This window comes from Falco biarmicus, chromosome 6 (genome assembly GCF_023638135.1).
Source record: "Falco biarmicus isolate bFalBia1 chromosome 6, bFalBia1.pri, whole genome shotgun sequence".
Classification (NCBI taxonomy): domain Eukaryota; kingdom Metazoa; phylum Chordata; class Aves; order Falconiformes; family Falconidae; genus Falco; species Falco biarmicus.
The window spans coordinates 57,806,202-57,827,824 of NC_079293.1; the positions used below are offsets into that span (position 1 = coordinate 57,806,202).

Consider the following 21,623-nt stretch of genomic DNA (forward strand, 5'->3'; position numbering starts at 1 on the left):
ATTCTCTTTGAATAGACAGAGCCAGATTTGCCACTACCTTAAATCTTGTATAACTGTTTAGATCATGTCAATGTAGGGTAATTTTTATGACAATGAAGTTATAAATGCATAATAAATCCATCTAGAAAAATTCCTTGCCTATGAAGAACAGAAAGTAATTTTAATTTCTGAAGTATTAAAAGCTGAATGCCAAATTGTAATGCTAAAATTGAAGTCAGAAGTTATATGAAGACAGGTTTTCAGAAGCAGTAATTTCTTGATGTAATATTTGAAAGTGATCAATTCAAATTCTGCTTTTGAAAAATTCTCTGAGCTTTGATCTCACTCCAAGTTTAGCCCAGAACAACTATTATATGGCTGACATTAAAAAGTCTCAAAACAAAGTGATTTATAATGGAAACACAGAAAATAAATCACTATTTCAGAACTTCCTAACACACCACAGATTAGATCCAGAAGGTCAGACAAAGTTGTCATTGAGTGTGCGAGCTCTCCCTGCTGCAGCTGAGGACCACAACAAACAGAAGAGCAAATTGATGAACTTGATCAGGTACACATAATGACTTGTGCCTTCCTAGGTATCACTGAAAGCAGCACTTAAAGATTATGATCTACAAAGATTGTAACATGACCACAATCATGCAACAAGTTGAGAAGCAAGGCTTCCTCCGGCTGGACCAAATACATATGTTCACCAACGCCCTGCTGAAGAATATTTGACCACTAAAATGAGAAGAGCCATTAACATCCTGAATTAATGGGCTTAGTGGTTTTCAAATGAGGCATTTTCATGATGGACATGGTGTGGATTCAGCAAAGTTTGCTGTTCAACAAATACAGCTTCAATTTCAAAGATTTGATTAAGCTTAATACCATTAGGGAACCATTACTGATTTTATGCTGTTGTTGTTACTGCTTTAACTATCAGTTTCTGAACCAAAAACTGCAGACAGTTGGCTTGACCAAAAGTCAAGGTTTAGGAATGCAAAAGCAAATCCAAGGTACAGATGAGCTTCAGATGTGGACAGGCTTCACAGGGTTTAATAGGCTCTCCAGAGTCTGTCAGGTCACAGAGGCTTTTTCTTTGGGGGGGGGGGTGGGGGGGGGTGCGTGCACATTTGTTTCTTTGTGGTTTTTGTTTGTTTTAAACACTTCTGGCCTCAGCCAGAGTAGTTATTGCATGCAACAATTAAAAAAAAACTCACAACAATCTTTTGTTTTATTGGATACCATTTACAAAAAAACAAAACAAATGAAAATAATCTTCTTAATAAACAACCCTTGATCACCACCACGTGTTTCTAAAACAGGCAGATGTTCACAGTTAAATCTGCCAAATAATACTACTACTTTTTTGTAAACGTTAATGGTGAAAGAACAATAATAATGGTTTTAGTCAATCATCATTAGTACTTGCAAGTACAAATATAAATTAAATAAGACTCAAAAAACTTGTACAATAAAATCTGCTATAAACAAAGCTAATTAAAAAGAACTGCTCTCAACCTGTGTTGTGGGTTTCATCTTGTTTTAAAATTAAAAGCAGTATTTATTTTTCTGAAGCATCCAAATGAATGTTCATATCCAGATGTCCTTACAAAGAAACATGATCTTCATTCTTTCCTCATTTTTTTAATCTGTTTATACTATATTTTACTTCTGATTGTCTTTTTCTTCCTTGGCAATCCTCTTCGTCACACCACTGAAATACTTCTCACGGAAAGAATTGTGTCCCCTGTACGGCATATACTGACCATCCAACAAGTAAGAATTCTGCTCTTGATCCTGCATGGCATCAAAATGCAAGCATTAGATTTCACAGTAGTATGTTCAACATGCATCGCCATTGGTTTTCCTCCAGACTTTTTCAAACAACTGCAAGCAAGCTTAAAGTTGTTGGGGTTTTTTTTACAATTTAGGTCAAACATTAAGGCAAACATTTAAGTCACTAGATTGATTAAAAAATTTCAAAGATACAATGCTAAGGTTTCCATTAGGATTAACAGGAACATATGCATCCTACTGCAAAGTCTTAACATTTAGCAGAAATTAAAATCCTTATGCAATGGATTCTCATTTGACATTGTTCAAATACAAGCTGTAAGCAGACAAGGGGGGGGTTGGTGGTGGTTTTGTTTGGAGTTTTTTAATGTACTCATTCAAATTTTAATTATTCTACTCTGTACAGCAAAATGACGCAAGCAGTCAGTACCAGACATTTGAAGTTTTAATAGCACTGCATCACTGGAAATATCTCGGCTAACATCACGAGATTCCAACTCTTGCATGAATGAATGAGAGCACAGGTACTATGCCACACAGACTTTTATAAAGGAAAATATAAAGGTTAGTTTCCAGAAAAAATACCATCTGGAGAATTCAATCACTCAGAGGTTTGTGGAAGGCAGGTACAAACAGAAGAGGAACACAAATGACTAAATTGCATTCCTACAGTTACTGAAGAAGCACGATCACAGGATTTTTTTCTTGTGCAGTATTCACCTACTTCTGGAAGTTAAAGTTGAAACAGTAAATCCCTACAAGTAATACCTATTTGACATCAGCCAAGTATATAGTTTAGAAAATTTGCCTATTGTATATACAAAGGTTTAGTTCATCATGTACTGTGGCTTTATACAATTAAGATGCAGTATTGATAACATTAGTAGACAAGTAAGATAAACAATACATCAAACTGAATGCTAAAGAAAACTGATGGCAACTTTTAAAAGTTTTACGCTTAAGGTTGATGTCAGTTTATTATGCTCAATAGCAAGATGGAATTGAGATAAGCAGCCTCGCATAGAACAACTGAACTGTGCAAAGAGAAAATAAAAGCAAGCATACAAGAGAACTAAACCTCTATTCCACTAAATGTTTCTCCTCAATGCATGCTCATTGTTATAAATTTTTAAGCAATGCAGCAACATACAGATTGCTTCAATACTTAAGTTTACAGTTCAGAGTTATTTGTTGATATTTGAAAACAAGGTTGCTGTGGCATGCTTTAACATAAGCAGCAGGAACACAAAAGTAGATTTAAGTCAATATTTTCATACTACAAGTACTACACTGTAAGGTTGAACTAAATCCTAGGGGACAATCTCCCCCTTTAGCTATTTTGTAGCCTTTCCAGGCTCTCACCTAGCAAGATCAACACCTCATCTTCCTTTGGATGTCCCAATATGCATTCTAAAGGAGTGAAACAAAAAGTTTTTCAACACAGCAAGACGTTTGTGTGCAGGTGTAAGTGCCCTCTTCTGGACACCGTGAGATATTCTGTGAAGGAGTTCTCTCCCATCCTACCAGATAACCAGCAGCATGCCACTGGCTTCAATTAACTTGCTAAATGTTAAGCGTCACGTGGATATCGAACATGTAAAGCATGTACACCAGTAGCAGCAAATCAGTTCTATTTAAGTAGTGCACTGTTGGAAAATCACAGGAGAAAATGACCTTGATAAACCCACTGCAGACACAGTACTATCTATTGTCTTTTGGTCGCCTGTGAGAGACTGCCATCTCCAAGACCATTCTTAGGCTGATAATCAATACGCTTTTAACATATCCATGTAAAAAAAATAAATATACAGGCAGAGAGGAAACAAGGAGGAGTTCTGACATGCCCCTCTCACAGTCAGCCTTTACGCACTCCTCTAGGTCTCTTATACAGGACCACTCTGAGGAAAAGAGCACTTACTCTTCCCCTGAATTTGCAGGTCAGCAATCCTTCTTTGACCTAAACATAGAATATATTTTTATAACTTTGGGATGTGTTTTAATGGTAATTCTATATAATTTGCTTGTTTTGAGAAATAGATGGAATATTTGACCCTGAAGGATAATGATATATGGGTCAACAGTATTTTAACATAAAAATTAATCCCCACAGCCTCTAAGAGGTCACACATCTGTACACCATTCATCTTAAGTAATGAAACGCTGATTCAGGATGAAGGGAGGAAGGAAGAAAATAACTACCCTCTCTATCCCCAAGCTGGTTAGGGCAAAGACAGGATATGGTAATGTACGAGAACAAACTTCAGGTTAAACACACAGCTGTAAGAGGAGCGCCTGCATTCACCAAATGGAAACAGGTTTGGTACATCACTCCACAGCAGAATCCATTTTATCAATCCAGGCAGGCCTCAAAAGCTATGCAAATCACTGCTTGATAGGCGAGAGGTCTGCAGTCAGGCACAGATTTCTTGGGAGAGTTTACGAAAGCAGCTCCTGGCCTGCATGACAGTAATTCCAGCTTAAGAGCTTTCATTTCCTATCTCTCCTCTGTACAGACATCACTGTCCAATAAAGATGGTAATTGCTTTAAAGAAAAATAGTAGATTGGGAATTGCTTCTTAAAAAACGAAAAAGAAAATAAGAAATCCTGAAGTACCTGTAGATGCCACTCACTGTTGACATTCAGTAGTCAAAACAGGTTTATGGGCAACATGAGAACTGATCAAAGTAAAAGGAATTCTTGTATTTCAGAGACTAATGATTTCTGAACAAATTCTAACTTAGGGTATTTTTTATCTACCTGGCAAACTGAATGGGTACAATCTAAACACTAGGGATAGGCTGCATTTAACTCTACAGAAATAAGAACTTGTCAAAAATAATCTTCATGAAACAATTTACTGTGACTATTTGCACTAGAATTTATCTGGGAATCAGGCACCAGCTCGTTTCAATAAGGAAGCCAGCCAAACATTCTCAGTCAAGCTCTACCTTGAGTAATATAAATTGGTAGAATATGCACTCTAAATATCTGACAGGAATGTTTTGCAGTAAAAGAAGATCTCTTATGGAGGGTGTCAATATCAGCGTCAACTCTCCTTCAAGTGCATTAACTGTCCAGGGCAGTTAATATGGAGGTTTTTTTCTTTTCTCTTGCCTTTTTTTTTAAAAAAAACCAAAAAAGTTTAAATTCACGGAATGGAGTTGAACCACAGTATTTGAAGGGAGATAGTCTCTTTCCTTCTCTTAACATGACACACTGGAGGAGCAATAAGCAGTACTGTATCACAATGACATACAGCTGCATCTAGGGATGAGTAGCTTTCTTCCACTTACTTACTTTGAAACAACTGGTCATCTTTTTCAAGGTCCAAAGTTTGTAAATGGTTATTCAACACAAAACAGTGAGACTTCCCAAGAAATCATTTCCAAGACAGCAATGATCAGCCTGCCTGGCACTAAGTCAGCTCTTTCCCCAGTCTGCCAGCGCTACCAAGATGATAAAGACTTCTTCCTTTATTTGTAAGCCAGAACTGAAGATGTTAGTTAACCCCTGGTTTTATCACCATCCTTGGTTCTCACTTTGAACAATTTAAGTTCTCAAAACAGCAGAATAATCGCAAACAACAGTTATCACGTAAAACTTCTGCTCTGAAATGTTTTGTGATGACTTCTGTGACAACTGAAAGCCAACAAAGCCCTTGTCAAACTGCATGCTACCGAATTGCTTCTAGCTAATTAGCTTCTAGCTAATTTGAGTTTTCAACTCAAATCTCATTTGTTCAAAAGACAACACTAAAAAAGTGTTACAGATCTTCAATAAATAATGAAAGAGATGGAAGAAAAAGGAAGCTTAAACATAACAAGAAAGCTTTATTTTTATTTAAATCATGGTGAATGTGAAGTGATATTCTGAAGATTTTTGTGAATCTAGCACACCTCAAGTTCAGCCTCAGGGTAATTACCCACATTCAGTTTCTGTTTAAAAAAAAAAAAATCTTGCTAGCACTATCACAGCTTCCTACCACTCTACATCTGGTGCTGGACAGTAGCTACAGAAACCACTTGTAGTAATGTTATACAGCTATAAACAACAAGAAGCAGTTTCCAAATCAGAGACAACAGGGTCATATCCAGGAAAAGACACTGCTAAATTCAGTAGGAAAAATTCTACACCAGTAACAACTCTGGAGTGACCGTGTGGCATGGAAATGCTGGACCCATTCTGAGTGGTGGATTTGTATGCCCGATGCTCCAGAGTCCTTTCCTGGGCAGTCATATGCTCAAAGTTCATCCTTCAGTCAAGTTTTCTGTTTCACCTTGGTGCATAACTTCTAGGTGTCACTTTTAGCCCTTATTACAGATTTTTCCTTCAATATTTTCTTAACAAGTCCTGATTAGTAACTTCAGAACTAGGTAGCATTGACCAGCCAAATAGATACTATATATTTCTGTAAGACAGCGAGCAGAGGAATGAAACAAGTAATTCAGCAATAGCTGAAATAATTCAGCATGGGGAAAGCAACAAGCTAGACATAGTGTTGTAAAGAAAGGGAACACCAAACAACCCTACAGTTAAACAGTCAGTAAGTCTACCGCTTCTGGAAACAGCTGATTTATCACCAGATATAAATTCCCAAGAACCCTCGTGGTAGTAAGTTTTTATACTCCAGTTTTCCTACTGATTAACCACTTACCAGTTATTTCACATTTAAAGAAAAAAAATCACCGTGACAATTCAGATATAGGTGGCACAGACTGAGACCCTTTAGCCTTACATCACTATATTTTTTACAGCTTTTGAAAAATATACTGGCACAATAGAAGGTACATTTTCACTTGATTCAGGCTGGAACAATTGGTTCAAACCTCTTCGGACTTAAAGCAGAAGGCTGAACTCCTATGATACCACAGTCAACAGATATTACAACACAAATCTGCTTGGCCAACAGCTTCTCATTCTCGCACTACCACTGTATTTATATATGAATGCCTACAGTCTTTGGAGAGTTGAACTGGTGTTCACCGCTTAAAAAAAGCCTCCCTTCACAGTTCAATGAAGGTAGACTCACACACAGTCCTGCCTACTATAACATCAATTAGAAAGTTTTGTTTCAGGTTTAGAGAGATACTGGGGAGACCCATATCCATTTACTACCGGAAGAAGGGACACTAACGTCCAAAGAAAAAAGTAATACAATAGGCTAGTAAGCTCTCACTTCATATCACTTCTGTTTTGTTCCTCTCCTGTTCCACACTTCAGTTCTTCACTTCTCTTATTCTTCTGCCTTCAGAGTTTTAGAAGACTAGGAGTCGCTAGTTGGCTGCTGCTAGCTGCCCTCCACAACAACTGCTTTCATTCATTTTTATTATTGTCACTATAATTTAAGACTGGGGAGCAGGGGAGTTACTAATGACCACCATGGTTGCCCAAAAAAAAGCCTTAAATATTAAAACCCAAGCAACTCTTCTGTGCATATTGTGCACATGCTGGAAAAGCCTATTCATATCAAAACTGTGTTCAGTAAGAAATCTTTTCCAGTTGGCATGATATCATCGTAAACTTAAATAGAACAAACTGGATGCTTACAAGATGAGTTACATAGCACCTTTTGTGAGGTTTTTTTTAATTCAACCTTTATGATCTTCATGCTTATGATTAATTATGATAGATTAATACTTCAACTAGACATATGCACTTTTTGCATTCACTTTGGTGTCCTTTATAGTACAAGCACAATCAAATTGCACCATCAATTTCACGTTCGTTAACTGGATTCATTTCTTGTTAAGAATTTAGTCTTAATGCTGAAATCAAGTTTGCTGTGAAATGTGCAATGCATTATTGGTGGCAAACACTGGGGAAACCAAAGGACTGCATAATGACACTACACGATTTGTAAAACTTCTTAGCCCCTTCCAAGTACCAAACTAAGCTGAATTAAAAGGCATTTGAGACTGTTACAAACCAGTTTGGTAAGGCAGACGAGAACTGTTTGGAAACATAAAAGCTTGCATATTCGCAAAAATTCACTCTTCCATTTTGGAAAAAGACAAATGGCCAAAGCTCCAGCTATTGAATTTTATGAACATACCCAGTGAGTCAGAAGTATCCAATTCAAAGGCTGTTCAGGATATTAAGACAGGAAAAACACATCCCAGGTAAGGGACAAAAGGGTAGTGAAATCTTGGATAGTTAGACACCAAACAAGACCCTAAAAAAAAGCAGTCACTGGCTAAGGAGTCAATATGCAGTTTGTTACTTGGACAAGTTTTGCATCGTCAGAAACTGTACATGTGTTCTGGTATCTTTAAATTATCTAAAAGACAACTGGAGTCCTTAGCATAAGCACCTGCACAGTTTTACCTAAGCAGTAAGCCTGCCAACTCGACTCAGGTGCCCAAAGCTAAGCACTTCCAGACATGAACCTGTCAAAGCACGTACTGAAGAACAGGTGATGCACAAAACAAGAATAACAACTAATGAAACTCTATTCATAGAAGGCTGGATATATTTTTTAAATTAGAACATGTCATCCTAGAGCACTGGCAGTAACAAAACTCCTGGTTTTTTACTCCTCCATGAACACTCCGAGACGCACATCAAAAACTTTCATAATTTACCCTCTTGCTTCGCTACTGGTAAAGTTGGCAGCTCTGACTCTGAACTTCACATACAGTGTTTTACAAAAATTCAGGTGTTGCTTGAGAATCTCAGTCATCATTAGCATTATGAATGCAGTACTGAAACCCTGCTGTGTTATTAGTGCAAGCACCATGCAGACACAGCAGTCTGACTGTATCTCCTGTCATTTAAAATAGCTCTTGCAACTGACAAGGAATGTACTAAAAAACACTTACTCGCTGTTTGCATGTGTTTTCATTAAGAATTTGCTTTACCTTTGCTTAGCATCTCTTAACAGTGCTAGGCAAGAGAAGCAGCAAGAAAGGAAAGGAAACCTGACAGAATGCAGCATTCCCTGGTCCCAACGCCTCAGGAGAGGCACTTAAGTACGTCCCAAAACAACAAAAAAAAAGTATAGCGAGTCATGCTGGCTTATGTCACAGCTACAATACTATTTCTAAAGCTAGAGAAGTACCACTTTGAAAATGAAGTAACAGAACTGAATACGGTTTACCTGCCCTGCAAGACCCACAAAAGCATTTAGTATTTACTTGGGCATCAAATTACGCTTTGGAATCAACGGGAACTTGGGCATCTTGGCATCTCTGTGGATGGGATTCACAGAGTTCAGTTTTCCTTGAAAAGCATATGCAACTTTCCCAAGTAACTGTAAGTTCAAAGATCTCTTTCACACTATTAAGTGGCTTGCTCAGGACGAAAAGTGAGGAGAAAAAGGAAGAAAGACATCAAACCCAGAACAATCCCTTAAATCACTGCTCAGTCTATTTTAAAGAAACGTGTGGAGGTTTTACAAAAGCTCTTAACTCTCATCATAAAAAAAGTACAGTGTGATGGAAATAAGGATCAAATGCCAAATAGCACAAACTTTTCATGAATGCAATAGCTACTATTTTATACAATCAAGAATTCAAGCTTACCTTGAATTCTTTCACCTTTTCCATGGTTATCAGGCGCCTTGATGTGTGGCTGGAAAGCATCTGCTCACAGTTGCTAATAAGTTTCAGGCACGGGTGGCGAGGAATGATCTCTTCTGTGTATCTGGAAGTAATAAACATTCATAGAGCTGTAAGCTCATGAATTGGAAGGCTTGCATCTGAAACAAAATTAATACAGATTCTTCACAAAATGGCTTACACGAAAGTTGCTACCCATATTAATTTGATTGAAGAAATTCAGGTATTGGTGCTCCAGAGTAAAGAGACACATACATACACTTTCTACATGTATTTACATGACTTTATTGTATGTACACAAGCCTGTCTCTATCATTTCAAGTAGAAAATATCTCAACCAATCAGGAGTAGTAACTTATCCAGTCAGAGCTGTGATTTGAAAAATGTATTCCACAGTCAACATATAAAGTTGCAGGACCAAGAGACTTATCTCTGGCTCCCTAAAAGGAGACCATTACACTTCAATGTCAAATCACAGTAAACCAGCTTTTATTAGGCAGTGACATTCCCGGACTTTAGAATTTGGTGTTAGAAATCCATCACGTTATAATTACTCTTTCTAAAGGGAAGAGAAAAAAAATCCATTATCCTTTAACATCAGATGGTAGCAACACTGGCTTGCAATTAAATCCTGTCTATAGAAGGAAAAAGTTACAGTGTTTTAAATGCCCCCACTTCATAAGCATACTACTTCCTAAAGAACTTTCTCTAGGTTGCTTTCGATCCTTCTATTTCTTTAAATGCTGAAAGAGGAATTTAAGGATTTAAGAGCTTTGTATGGGACTACAGGAGCAAAAAGTATTGACCTAGCTACTAAGATAAACATGAGATCAATATATATACACTGAAACATATAAATCAGCCATTTAGTCTCAGTTTTTGTAATAAGCTTTCCTGTAATAATTACTACACCATAATACAGAAAATGGTGTATGGTATTGTCAGTGACTGTAATTTCGTAAAAAATGCTTGCTCTCCTGAGTCCCCAATACTTGGGGGTCAGCAGAAGTCTGACATTGAAAAGCAGAACTGAACAACTTTCACATGTATCACTTAAACTTAAAAGATACGAAGGATGAGATTCATATTTTTCCTGAAAAGTAGATTTTCTGAATGCACTTTACTTTGTAAATGCATTGTTCTGGGAGAAAGAGAAGGCAAATATAACACAACTCAAAACAGGACCCATCTAGGTGCTGATGGAAATCTTGACATTTCTTAAAGATAATAGTGAGCTGTTAAACAAGTAAGACAATACCAAACACAGACTTGTAAATAGGAAAAACCCCAAACAGTACTGCCTCTTTGCATTGTTTCAAAACGTCAAGATTGCAAAACAACCCTTCAGTCACTTCTCATGTCTGGAATCAAGTCACTACTGCTAGACGAAGTCAGAATATGCTTTTGACAAAGGAGAGTGAAATTAATTCTCAATTGTTTTTTTCTATTACACAAGACTTTTGGTGCATCTAGTTCTACCAAGCTGCCTCTTTCTCTTACAAAGAAAGGTAGGCACTCTGCCACAACATCTTAAAAGTTTCTCTTCATAACCATACAAAAGCCTGGCTGCAAAGGAATTAAAAGAATTCAGACTCAACAATGATTTCAATGTCAGATTGAAAGAGTAAACTTTGGAGTGAGATTCTATCTTGCAGAGGGAGAGATCATTATCGCTTTGTTAAAAAGCCTCGTCTGTTAGCATTAGTGCATATATTTCTACACTCTTTCAGGTAAAACTCAGGACAAGAAATATCAAGAAATATAGTAGCAGTAGTTTTAACAGACATCCATTTTAATCCAGGTTTGTTTTGAATTTAAGGTAATACACAAGGATCTCAAACAACACATGAATCTGATGGCAGGTGTTGCCAAGGGGTATCTGATAACACAACATTAGTAGACAGTATCTTATCTTCCCCTCGCATACCTGCTTTAATGTTTGTTCCTGTGTTCATCGTTACAGCTGAAAATAAAGTGACTATACTAATATTCTGTGATAGTGACTTCAGTATTTCAATCCATAGTAGTATGTACAAATTCACTAAGAGGCAACCCAACTACAGCTTGAGAGAGCTGACCTCCCCAAAACAGCAACTGAAGTAGAACCAGAACATGCAGTTCATACTTATCTAAAGTTAAACACTTCATACTGCTGTATACTGAGGAAGCATCCTCTTACCAAAGTTCAATGAGCAGACAAAAAGCTCTGGTATCTTGACACACAGAATAAACTCAGTAATTCAAAACAGAGTTTATTGACACGGAAATCTAAGAATTCACAAATCACCCATGATTTGTCAGGGCTAAAAGCAAGTATAGGCAGATATTTTGAACAATTAGCTATAATAGTGTTAATGGCATTTATTATTTTGTTTACGAATAGTCTTACAAGAAAAAAAAAGTCTAAGATACCAATTATATCATTAAAAAAAAATGCAAGCTACTAAGTGCACTCTTCTGTCATGAAAATTGTTAACAGAAATGGCTCCTTTTGATTTCCACAGTTTCAAAACAGCATCTAATAATAATATGTAGGACTGTCACAAGCCATTTACATGATGAAACCAGGCACAACCACCACTTTATATATCAGTACAGTTTGATTCTACATAGAAACATATGACATTGTAGAAGCTACCTTCAGAGTACATCTACATCTGGAAGATAATCAGAAACAGCTATTGTACATCAACTTCCCACTTTACTGTGAAATAGTTCTGAAAAATAAAACCACCAAAAAAAACCACCCAACCCTCAAAACCTTATCTAAGAGATGCTGAAGTAAGGTATGCAACCAGATGTCTTTCCTTTTAAGCCCAGTTCTAATCCCAGGCTGCACTACTGAGCAGGCAGCATCCTGCAGTCTCTGCTGGCCTCTCTCGTCCTTAACAGGGCTACTCCCCTACGCATCCTGCCTCTCACTCCAGTCTCTTGGTCACTTGACTTTTCCCAGAAGAAAGCTAAATTATAGTGCCAAACCCCAAACAGCCAAGAATGTTCTCTTGCAGGACCTTGTCATGTATCTCTATCAACTACTCTAGTAGAAACACATTAATAACAGCCTTACTACTACTATCTTAGAAATTGATCTACACCTTGAAAGTTTAATTTTCTAAGCTTAAACCTCAACCCATTGGACATGTATTTGCAAGGACATGTAAAGGCTTTTTCTTTTTGGTAACAGTCAGGAATTATTTCCATCCAAAAACCTTATTTCAAAACGTGCTTTCCCTCATATGAAGTTTTGAAATATGAAGTCTGAGCATTACTCCTAAGTACTAGTATTATGGAAGTTTCAGCTGTACTATGCCCCAAAAGCAAGCACAGTGAGAATGTAGCATCTGTTCTGACATACTACTTAAGAGAAATTAAGAATACATACTCAGGCCTGTATATCGGCAGCCAGTAAACTAATCTTCCTCCCATCACCAGATATTCTGCTGCAAACTTCAACAGGTCAAAAAAGATGTCACTTAGATGGTAATTGGATGAAACGAAGATGTGATTGTCTGCGCTAAACAAAAAAATTACAAGTGTAAACATAAAAGCACACGTAAAACCTGCATTTTTAATAAAAAATAAAAAAACAAAAACCACCACCTAAACCAAAAAAACAAACAAACCACAAAACAGCACTATGTGACACTTTCAAAACTACATAGGACAATCTAGGAGTACAACTTCTACTAAGAGGAACGTGACTTCCTCAATTCCCTTACTGGCTCTTTAGACTATCATCTTTAGTACTTGTGGAAGTCAAAGAATCACAGGCATGTTGAGAACAGTCATTTTGCACATCTTTAAGGGCAGTTTAGAGTAAAAGGCAGAAGACAAGGAAGGCCAGGCAGTGGAGAAGCTATGTGTTATCACTGAAGAAAAAGGAGCAGTGGAAATCCAAGAGAGGTGGTTACGGTAAAATAGAGGTATTGCTTTTTAGACTGATTTTGCAGCTTCAGCTTACAGCTGAAGAGAACTTTCTGAGAATCGGAAACACAAGGTAATGGTGACTCACGGAGACAAGAAATAGGATTTGCAATCTCAACACATGCAAATTATAAGCAGGGAGAACAAAAACAAGAGGATTTTGGGAAGTAACACACTAGTTTTGCAAACAGAACAAAAAGGTCTTTTCTTCTTTAATTAATATTACTATCTTTCTTTTTAACTGCTGACAGCCAGCCAAGAAATAATAAAGACTCTAAAACTATAACTGGGTTTCCATTAAGACATTTATATTCTACAACAGACAAGACAGCTTACCTACCTTCTTTCAGCTGACTTAACTGTTTCCTTTTGTGAACCTGTTCTGCGAGTAGCTTCTCTGATACCATATGGTGCTATACAAAGCAAGTGTACAATGCAGAGATGAGAACCTCACCCTTTGTCTAAATAACATACAATTACATTATATATACAATGGTGCATAAACTGTGGCTTATAGAAAGTCAAAAAACCCAAAAGATTTTACCAAGTAAAAGTCAGTAAAGGTAACTTCTTCAAGATCTATTAGGTTTCTTGCTCCAAAAGGTTACTTTAAAACTGTTTCACAGAAAGCCCTTCAGCTGTCAGAGGCTTCTAGCAGCCTAGACATTTGCTACACTACAAAGGACAATGCTTTTCTGTTTTCTTTATTAAAAGATATTCCTTACATTTCCATCATGTGACAAATAATCCCATCCACTTTTGTTTGACAGACGCAAACATCTCCCCTGTAGCACCTAGCTAAGCTTTTTCAAAATTAAATTGTACCTGCTGGAATTTCTTGCGAACACATTACACAAATGGTAGTTTTCACAAGAACAGATAAGAAGAGCCAGAGATGGCTTTTTCTCATACATTTTTGCACTGTTCTACTAGTGTAACGTACTTATTTCAACATGTTCAACATACCTGGTTTCGTGAGACTTGTTTCAGCATCATGGAAACACCATACAACCATTTTGCTAACAGAGAAGTTATGGCACAACTTGCGAACTCAGTTCTAAGTCATATTAATATTCTACATCATCTTATTGCCAAATAGGCCAAATCAAAGTTAGCAGGCAACCCACAAAGAAAAGTCACACTCCCTATTCCTAATTAATATTTGTATGTCGCTGTCAGAGCCAGCACTAGAGATCAGAAATTGCAGTATCAAGGTCTTTTATTTATTCGCTTAGCTTCTACTCCCTCTCATGCATGACAAACTGTGTTAAGTCAAAGGTTCCTACAAGAGCAGAGGATCCTTTCAAACCGCTAGTGTTTCTAGTAGTTAAGTGTATCAGAAATGCATTAAAATTTCTCTTTGGAAGCATTCCAATAAGCACTTAACATAAGTCTCCACAAGTCCATCAGAGCTGCATGGCAGACTCCAGTGTGTTGCAGATCAGGTCCTAACAGCAACATGGGCCATTCTGATAAGAAGTCTCTGTGCACCAGTAAAATTATGCCTTTAGTGAATGAGACTTCTTTGAAGGATGAGTTTCAGCCACATGGATTTCTACTAGCAAACATAACATTCTCTCCATGGAAGAAAGTATTAACACCAGCTTTGTTACACATCTGTAACTATCCTTAAAACAAATGCAGAGATGTCAAATGCAGATCAAATTACCACAGTGCTGCTCTCAATGGTCGTTTTCCGAGATATAGAAACTGCACACCTGAGCACTTATCAAGACATTAAATCAATGTACATAGGCATAGACATAGGCAATAATCTTTTAGTCATCACTATTAGGCAGCAAAAAACATTAACAAACTTACGATCTGTAATGATTGCATCAAACAGCATCCCTTTTCGCCATATTGGTCTCGAAGAATCAGAAACTAGTGCATCAAGGTAATATTTCTCTAAACCGTACTGTCGGAGATTAGCTCTGATATTTTCATCTGGACCTCTCCATTTCTGGTTCTTTCTGCTTGCTTTGCCTGGGAAGGGTAGGGCATGGAACGGAAAAAAAAGCATACCTAACAACAAACTACTTTATAGGAAAAAACTTTCATACACTCTATCATGTAATTTAAAGGAAATGAAATAAATGTTACATACAAAACCAGAGCTTATCCCTTGACTTATTCTACTCACTGTCTTACGTGTTTGTGATAAACTTCACAAGTAGCAAGGAATAATGAAAATCTGTGAGCAAAGTTCTGCTGCACCATTTTATAAAAATGTTGGTTTGTAAGATGTTCTCACTATCTGTCAGACATAATCCTGTCCAATAAATCAGATATAATTTGCACGGAAATTTTCAGAGAAGTAAGAATGGGATTAGACTTCCTGGGTCAGGTTACAAGAAGCTTCCTACATCACAGGCTAAGAAAGCACACAGCTGTTATAATTATTATTTGGAAATTTGTTTTGGTTTTCATTACTCCTTCTATTAAATATTTCCTGCCTAAAAATAAGGGAATAGCTTAGCTAGGATACATGTAAGTTGGTCAACAAAAATAAGCATGACCAAATAAATCCCGTGAAGATTAACGATGCTTTAAAGTACACTAAGTATCATCTGCTACCACCAGTATTCTTAAATTCCAGAGAGTAAGATTTCAGTGGCTTAGAAATATATAACATACCTAATCCATGGATTGTGTTGAAATCTATATCAGTACCACACACATATGCTCCGAAGTGTGCTGAGGATATGAGAAGGCCACCTATAAAGGGGAGAAAAGGTGAAAAGTATGAACTGCCGTCATAAATTTTATCAGTGTTAGGATTTTTTGCTCAGGAACTTCAGGAGTTTACACCAGTAGCACACTAGACCCAAAGCTAGACCCAAGAACTACCAAGCAGTTAGAATCACTACGCAACTATAATCAGAGATAGTAACACCAAGTCCCTTGCCTGCTATATGTGATCTTCCTTATCTAGCTATGCCCTATGTCACTCTCTATCTCTGGAGACTGTTCTTAGGAGGGTTTTTTTCTGTATTTCAAGGCAATAAAGATCCTTTAATCATTACATGAACCAAACTTTTCAAATCTACTTTGCGAGGAGCAGAATTTCAAATTGTTGGCAAACAACTTGAAAAATCATCACCAAACAAATCACAATTCTACCATTTGTTCTCAAAGTCAGTCTCCTTAACTGTGTCTAAAATCAAACTCTTGTATAACGTGGTCATTCCCTGAGTAAGCAGCAGTAGAGTATCTTCAATGTAAACAGCAATATCAAAAACGTTTCTGTAATTGTTTTGCAGTATGAAAGCTATATACAGATGCATTTTTTTCTCTATGCTGCCTATTTTGTCAGTACATTTATTAGTGTACTCATCTTGCAATAAAAGGAATTCCTTTAATCATTATATTGTGATCTGCTTTGCTAATTGAAAAAATACTACCAAAAAAGAATGTGTGATATCCCCTTGAAACTGGGCAACGGTTGAATAGCCCATAGGAAAGGGTAAATGACATTATCTTTTTAACAGCTTCAAAAAAAAAAAAAAAAAAAAAAAAAAAAAAGATGAACAGCAGAAGATAACCAAAGAGCTGTGTTCTCGAGTTGTTAAAAAACAGGTATGTAGCTAACAGAATGCTTTAAAACTGAACAGTGACTGAGAACAAGGCTGTGAACCCCACACAACTGATGTCAACTGCTTAAGGATGCAAACAGCCCTGCTAAAATAAAGGGGTGATCGCTGCAGGACAAAGAATTGACCAGCACAGGCAACACTGTGCAAGCTGGATGTGCAGGTGACACCAGCTCTCCTATTCACTGGTAGCACAGAGAGGAGCATCTCAAGTGGCTGCACTGCCCCGCACCACCCACTCAGCACTGACAAATCCCTAACATGCCCTGTGTGCACAGGCTGAAGATCCCACCTCAGGGCACTAGAAAACTCCTACATCATATGCTAATGATCTCTACCAAAACTGAAGGTGAGGGAGAAAAAAAAAAAAATTTCCTCTGCTTTTTCTTGTGAAATGGATCAGGGAAAAGCAAGGTTACTCACCCCAGAGGAGTCACCCATTTCCCTTCTCGGCTGCAATCCCTCAGAACAGATGGGCAGTACCTCCAGAGGGTCAAGACAAATTTAGCTAGCCCTGACCCCAAGTATGGCATACCACCCAGTCCTATAAAAAAAGTAAGAAGAAAGTACTTTGCCCATCTAAGAATGTTTTTAATCACAGGGAAAAAAGTTAGGAAAACATGAACTTACAGCTTTTAATATATCTCAGCTGGCACTAGTTCAATTCTGTTCACACAGAAGGTGCACGAATACTTAAACACTCTAATATGGCCAGCCCTTTGACCTACTATATCAAACTGATGTATACAAAGGGTTAATCAGAGAATCATTGTGACCCCAATGACTATTAGCAGAATGATGATGGCACAGAACTTTATGTTTTTCTATGGTACACTATTTCCCCCACCTCTTCAGCATAGATGAGGGTCTAGTCATGCCACTACCCTCCAGAATGTTAAAGAAAAAATTCCTGTCATTTGCAATTACATAGTATCACTAATCGGCAAAAGGGAAAGCAGGGACAAACATCTTCCAAAGGTACAAACAAGCTCACTGAGATAACCCAAACTGATTGTCTAGGGGGAAGTATAAAGTATTCAGGTGAAAGTCTTCATTTATTCTTCCAGAAACCTCCAGGCTTCCTTCTGCCCAACTTTGAGGAAAGCATATCTAAACAGTTTATGTAAATTACATTTTACAACTCAGAACTAATCCTGGCCATTCCAATTCTGCTTTACAAAAAAGGGGAATCAAGTCTCCTAAACCACCCTCGTCAAAAGCATTTTTTATTCCAAGGACAAATTCTAATCGCCCACTCTTACATGAATGTGAAAGACTTGTGATTCGACTCATCCAGCAAAAATTTTGTTTCCAACAAGCAAGCACCACTTTGCTAGGCTGTTCTAATTTGGTATTATTTACCTTTGGAGCTTAAAAAAAAGAGTAAGAAACCAATCCAGGTATTAAAGTTGCACCAGTAATGAAATCTAAACTGAAGTTTCTTCCAAATCGTCCTCAGATCCTGAATATATGTTCTTTCCAAACCCATTAGCTCAAACTTACTGCATCACTCTCAACTTTGAGCTACCTCCCAAAATTCCAGTGGCAGGGCACTGTTGCACTGAATCTTGAAAACCCTCTAAAGGACCTCAAGAGACAATTGAAATTCCTGGGGTTTCTTTCTGCTGATTAGGATCCTAGCCTAGATGTCTGCAGTCACTAAGAATGAACTTTATCATATGAAATTTCTTTTCTTAAGGTCAAATTCAAAGAAGGATGGCTTGAAAGTAGGTGCAAAAGCCACTGTTCAGTTGTTTAGTCATAAATACACTTTACCGACAAATGGCATGCCACCCAAGTATCTCCAGTGCCCCTATGTACCTTTAATCTCAATCTTGTGTTTTAAAGATGTCTAGTGCAATAAAACCGCAAAAATTGCAATTCAAATCATTAGGCAATTTGGGGACAATTTTGCATGTTACCTCTTGACCTGAAACATGACTTAACATTTATCTTTAATTTCTAGAGCTTCACCACTTCTGTGATTTTTCTTCCTCTGACTTTATTCTTCCTTTTTTTAATTGAATTTTCACTCCCAAGAGAATGAATGGTATCGGAATTTTTTGTGATTTAGGTTTAGCAGATTTTGTAAAAAGACACAAAACTATAGACACGGGAAAGAAATAAACAAGTTAGAGACAAAGTAGAGTAATTTCCTCAGCTTTTCAAAGAGTACTACCCATCTGCAAGGAACACAAGCACAAGGAAGAGGAGGAAATTTCATAGGACATTATTATGCACACAAAAAATCAGATCATACATGAACAAAAATTTAATACAAAAACGTACAGTTCACTGAAGCCGTGTTTCTGAAAATATTATATCCCTGGTTTGTTTTCTATGGTACAGAGAAGTCACATGCCAATAAGAATTTGTCTTACTAGTGACCCTGTAGTGTTGAATTCTCTCTCCCTAACTTCTCTTCAGTGATTTCTGTAGTAAATTCTCTTCATCTTCCCATAATGTAAGTATTTTTAATTGTATGCATCTCACACATGGTCTTCTTAATCAAAGTTGAGCAAAATCCAGGTCAGAAACTGTTATGCTTTTCAAGAAACTGCTATAGGTAGCTTAACACAAGATACTCTTGTATGATTAAATGACGCAACCTGACACAAAAGATCTTCTATTTCACCTCCCAAACAGCTGAGTTTCCCTTAAGCACATCTCTGCTACACAGTAATATGTGGAATTAAAGCTCCCCCTCCTGGCTTAACTAAGAAAAGTTCAGCTGAAGGAGAACGCATGGTGCAAATAAAATTATCCTGATGACAAGGTGTGACTACAAGGAACACTGTTGAATGCTATGACCTGACTATCGCTGTGTTGCATTATATGCCCAGAAGTGCCCTCAGCACTCTTCTGATCAGCTAAAAAAATGCTGCTCCTTGTAACATTCTGAAAGTGGCTGTAGGAAGCGCTCTAGCCAAATTTCAGTTCTTAAGTCACTTTGGATCTTAAGCAGTCCATGACACACAGGAACCGGTGTTTAAGCAATGTTAAAAAAAATAACACAGGGAAGACAGACGTGTCAGAAGTGTACGACAAACTGTTTATATCTTCTGAAGCTGGTCTCCTTCCCCAAAAATCCCTTTCAAGTTAACAAAACAGTCATTTCACAATCACCATTTTGCTTCTGGTATTATCTCAAGAATCAGTTGAGCACCAGAAGCTGCTGTACCAGGTGAAAGCATGGTGCTGGCAGTAACAGAACCTCCCAGTTTCTCCCACCAGTAGAGAAAAAAAAACCAATATATATACCTGTTCCAACAAAGGGATCATATACGACATCATTGGGTTTTACTCTCCCATGGTTTGCCATAATGAAAGAAAGGCAGGCATCCATGCTTGTATTTCCAATAAAGTGTCTTTTTTTTATACTGTAGGACTCGATAAGTTCTCTTTGACCATCTGCAATCTGTTGAAACATTCACAATCACTGTCAGGTCTTAGATACAAGATATAAGCTGACAGGCTAAAACTTGCTTAAGTCACACCATCCAACAAGCAGGTAACTCTTCATTTCATAACACATCACCTTGCTTACTGCCACCTGAAAACACAACAGACTTCTTTCCAAGCAACAGACATATCGGTTCAACACCTAGATAAATTCTTCAAGACACAGGTCAAAAATATGTAAATAATTTAAAGAGAAAATTCTTCTGAAGAAACAACAATTAGAGCAACTTTGCTATTATTCTAGATATCAGAAAAACAGTTCCTGGCAATTCAGAGTTAGAAGAGTTTCAAAATTACAAGTAGGAATGCACTTTAACACACAAGTGCATACACACATGCACACGCTTATGGTCTTACAGAATTTTCATCTTCACTGGCGTTTCTGTCATGCTTAAAATGTAAATTTAGGATAGCATTGATACATTAGAATTTACTAGAAAAACAAACAAAGACCAAATGCTAACATTTTTACATCAAACTTCCAAAATATGTTGAAGACTACCAAAGCAATCTGGAAGCAAACATGTTCAAAAACTCTATTCCCCAGCTCTGGTCAACATCAGTCTTACCCGGTAAACAAAATATACTTGCCTATTTTTTTCAGGTTGGTTTACTCATTTTCAAACACTTCAGGAACCCAGCACAGATGGGACAACAGCTGCAATGTTTTGCAGTATTGCCACATCGCCCGGGGTGTTTCACATTCATCACAGCCATGGAGAATACTCACAGGTGCCAATAGATCACTTGGCCCTCTAAATTCTCTGTACCCAATCCCCTGACCATAGCTGTACAACCCCAGCAGTGGTTGTACAACCTTCCAGCTGCACTTGACTCAAGACATTTCAAGCACATATTCCTATCAGTGGCTGGTGTAATTCTGGAAGATGTCCTTTGGGGAGCCACTTTTTCGCCATAAAAAAATAAAAGACCAGATTTCCTCAGGATATCCTAATAACGCAGCAGGTTTGGAGTGCATACACTCAAGGACATTTGTAGTAAAGACCTGAGATTACAAGCTCCAGACAGTTTTTGAATGGGGTTCCTACTGTAGAGCACGGCACTGTCAGCATCCCCTCAGTGGGCTGGGCCTGCTGATGTCCAAAGCCTCAGGGATCAATCTGGACCTTTCTGTGGAGGTGCCTGTCAGGGTGACAAGCACGTACAGATTGCTCCAGTGGGGCTGATGCAACACAGCAGGGCCACGAGCCATCTACAGTTCCTGTAAACATTTTTCAGTTTTTGAAACAAGCTGCTGGTGCTTTTAGCTCCATCTGGGCCCACAACCACCACAGCTGTGTAGTT

General features: G+C 37.6%; 1 protein-coding gene across 5 annotated transcripts in view; it reads right to left on the bottom strand.

Moving 5' to 3' along the window:
* Nucleotides 1-1,189: 1,189 nt before the first annotated feature.
* The window catches only part of TRMT11 (tRNA methyltransferase 11 homolog), a 28,763-nt gene continuing 8,329 nt past the window's right edge, over nucleotides 1,190-21,623 (bottom strand). For 4 of the 5 annotated variants that reach the window (XM_056342549.1, XM_056342551.1, XM_056342550.1 and 1 more), the window contains 7 exons: nucleotides 20,118-20,274; nucleotides 15,901-15,981; nucleotides 15,085-15,249; nucleotides 13,604-13,676; nucleotides 12,722-12,853; nucleotides 9,304-9,424; nucleotides 1,190-1,785 (listed from right to left, as the gene is read on the bottom strand). In XM_056342549.1, the coding sequence (XP_056198524.1) occupies nucleotides 1,654-1,785; nucleotides 9,304-9,424; nucleotides 12,722-12,853; nucleotides 13,604-13,676; nucleotides 15,085-15,249; nucleotides 15,901-15,981; nucleotides 20,118-20,274 (861 nt within the window). In that variant the 3' untranslated portion in view covers nucleotides 1,190-1,653. Of the gene's footprint in view, nucleotides 1,786-9,303; nucleotides 9,480-12,721; nucleotides 12,854-13,603; nucleotides 13,677-15,084; nucleotides 15,250-15,900; nucleotides 15,982-20,117; nucleotides 20,275-21,623 lie in introns of those variants that run through there. The other variant, XM_056342552.1, reaches the window with a different exon arrangement.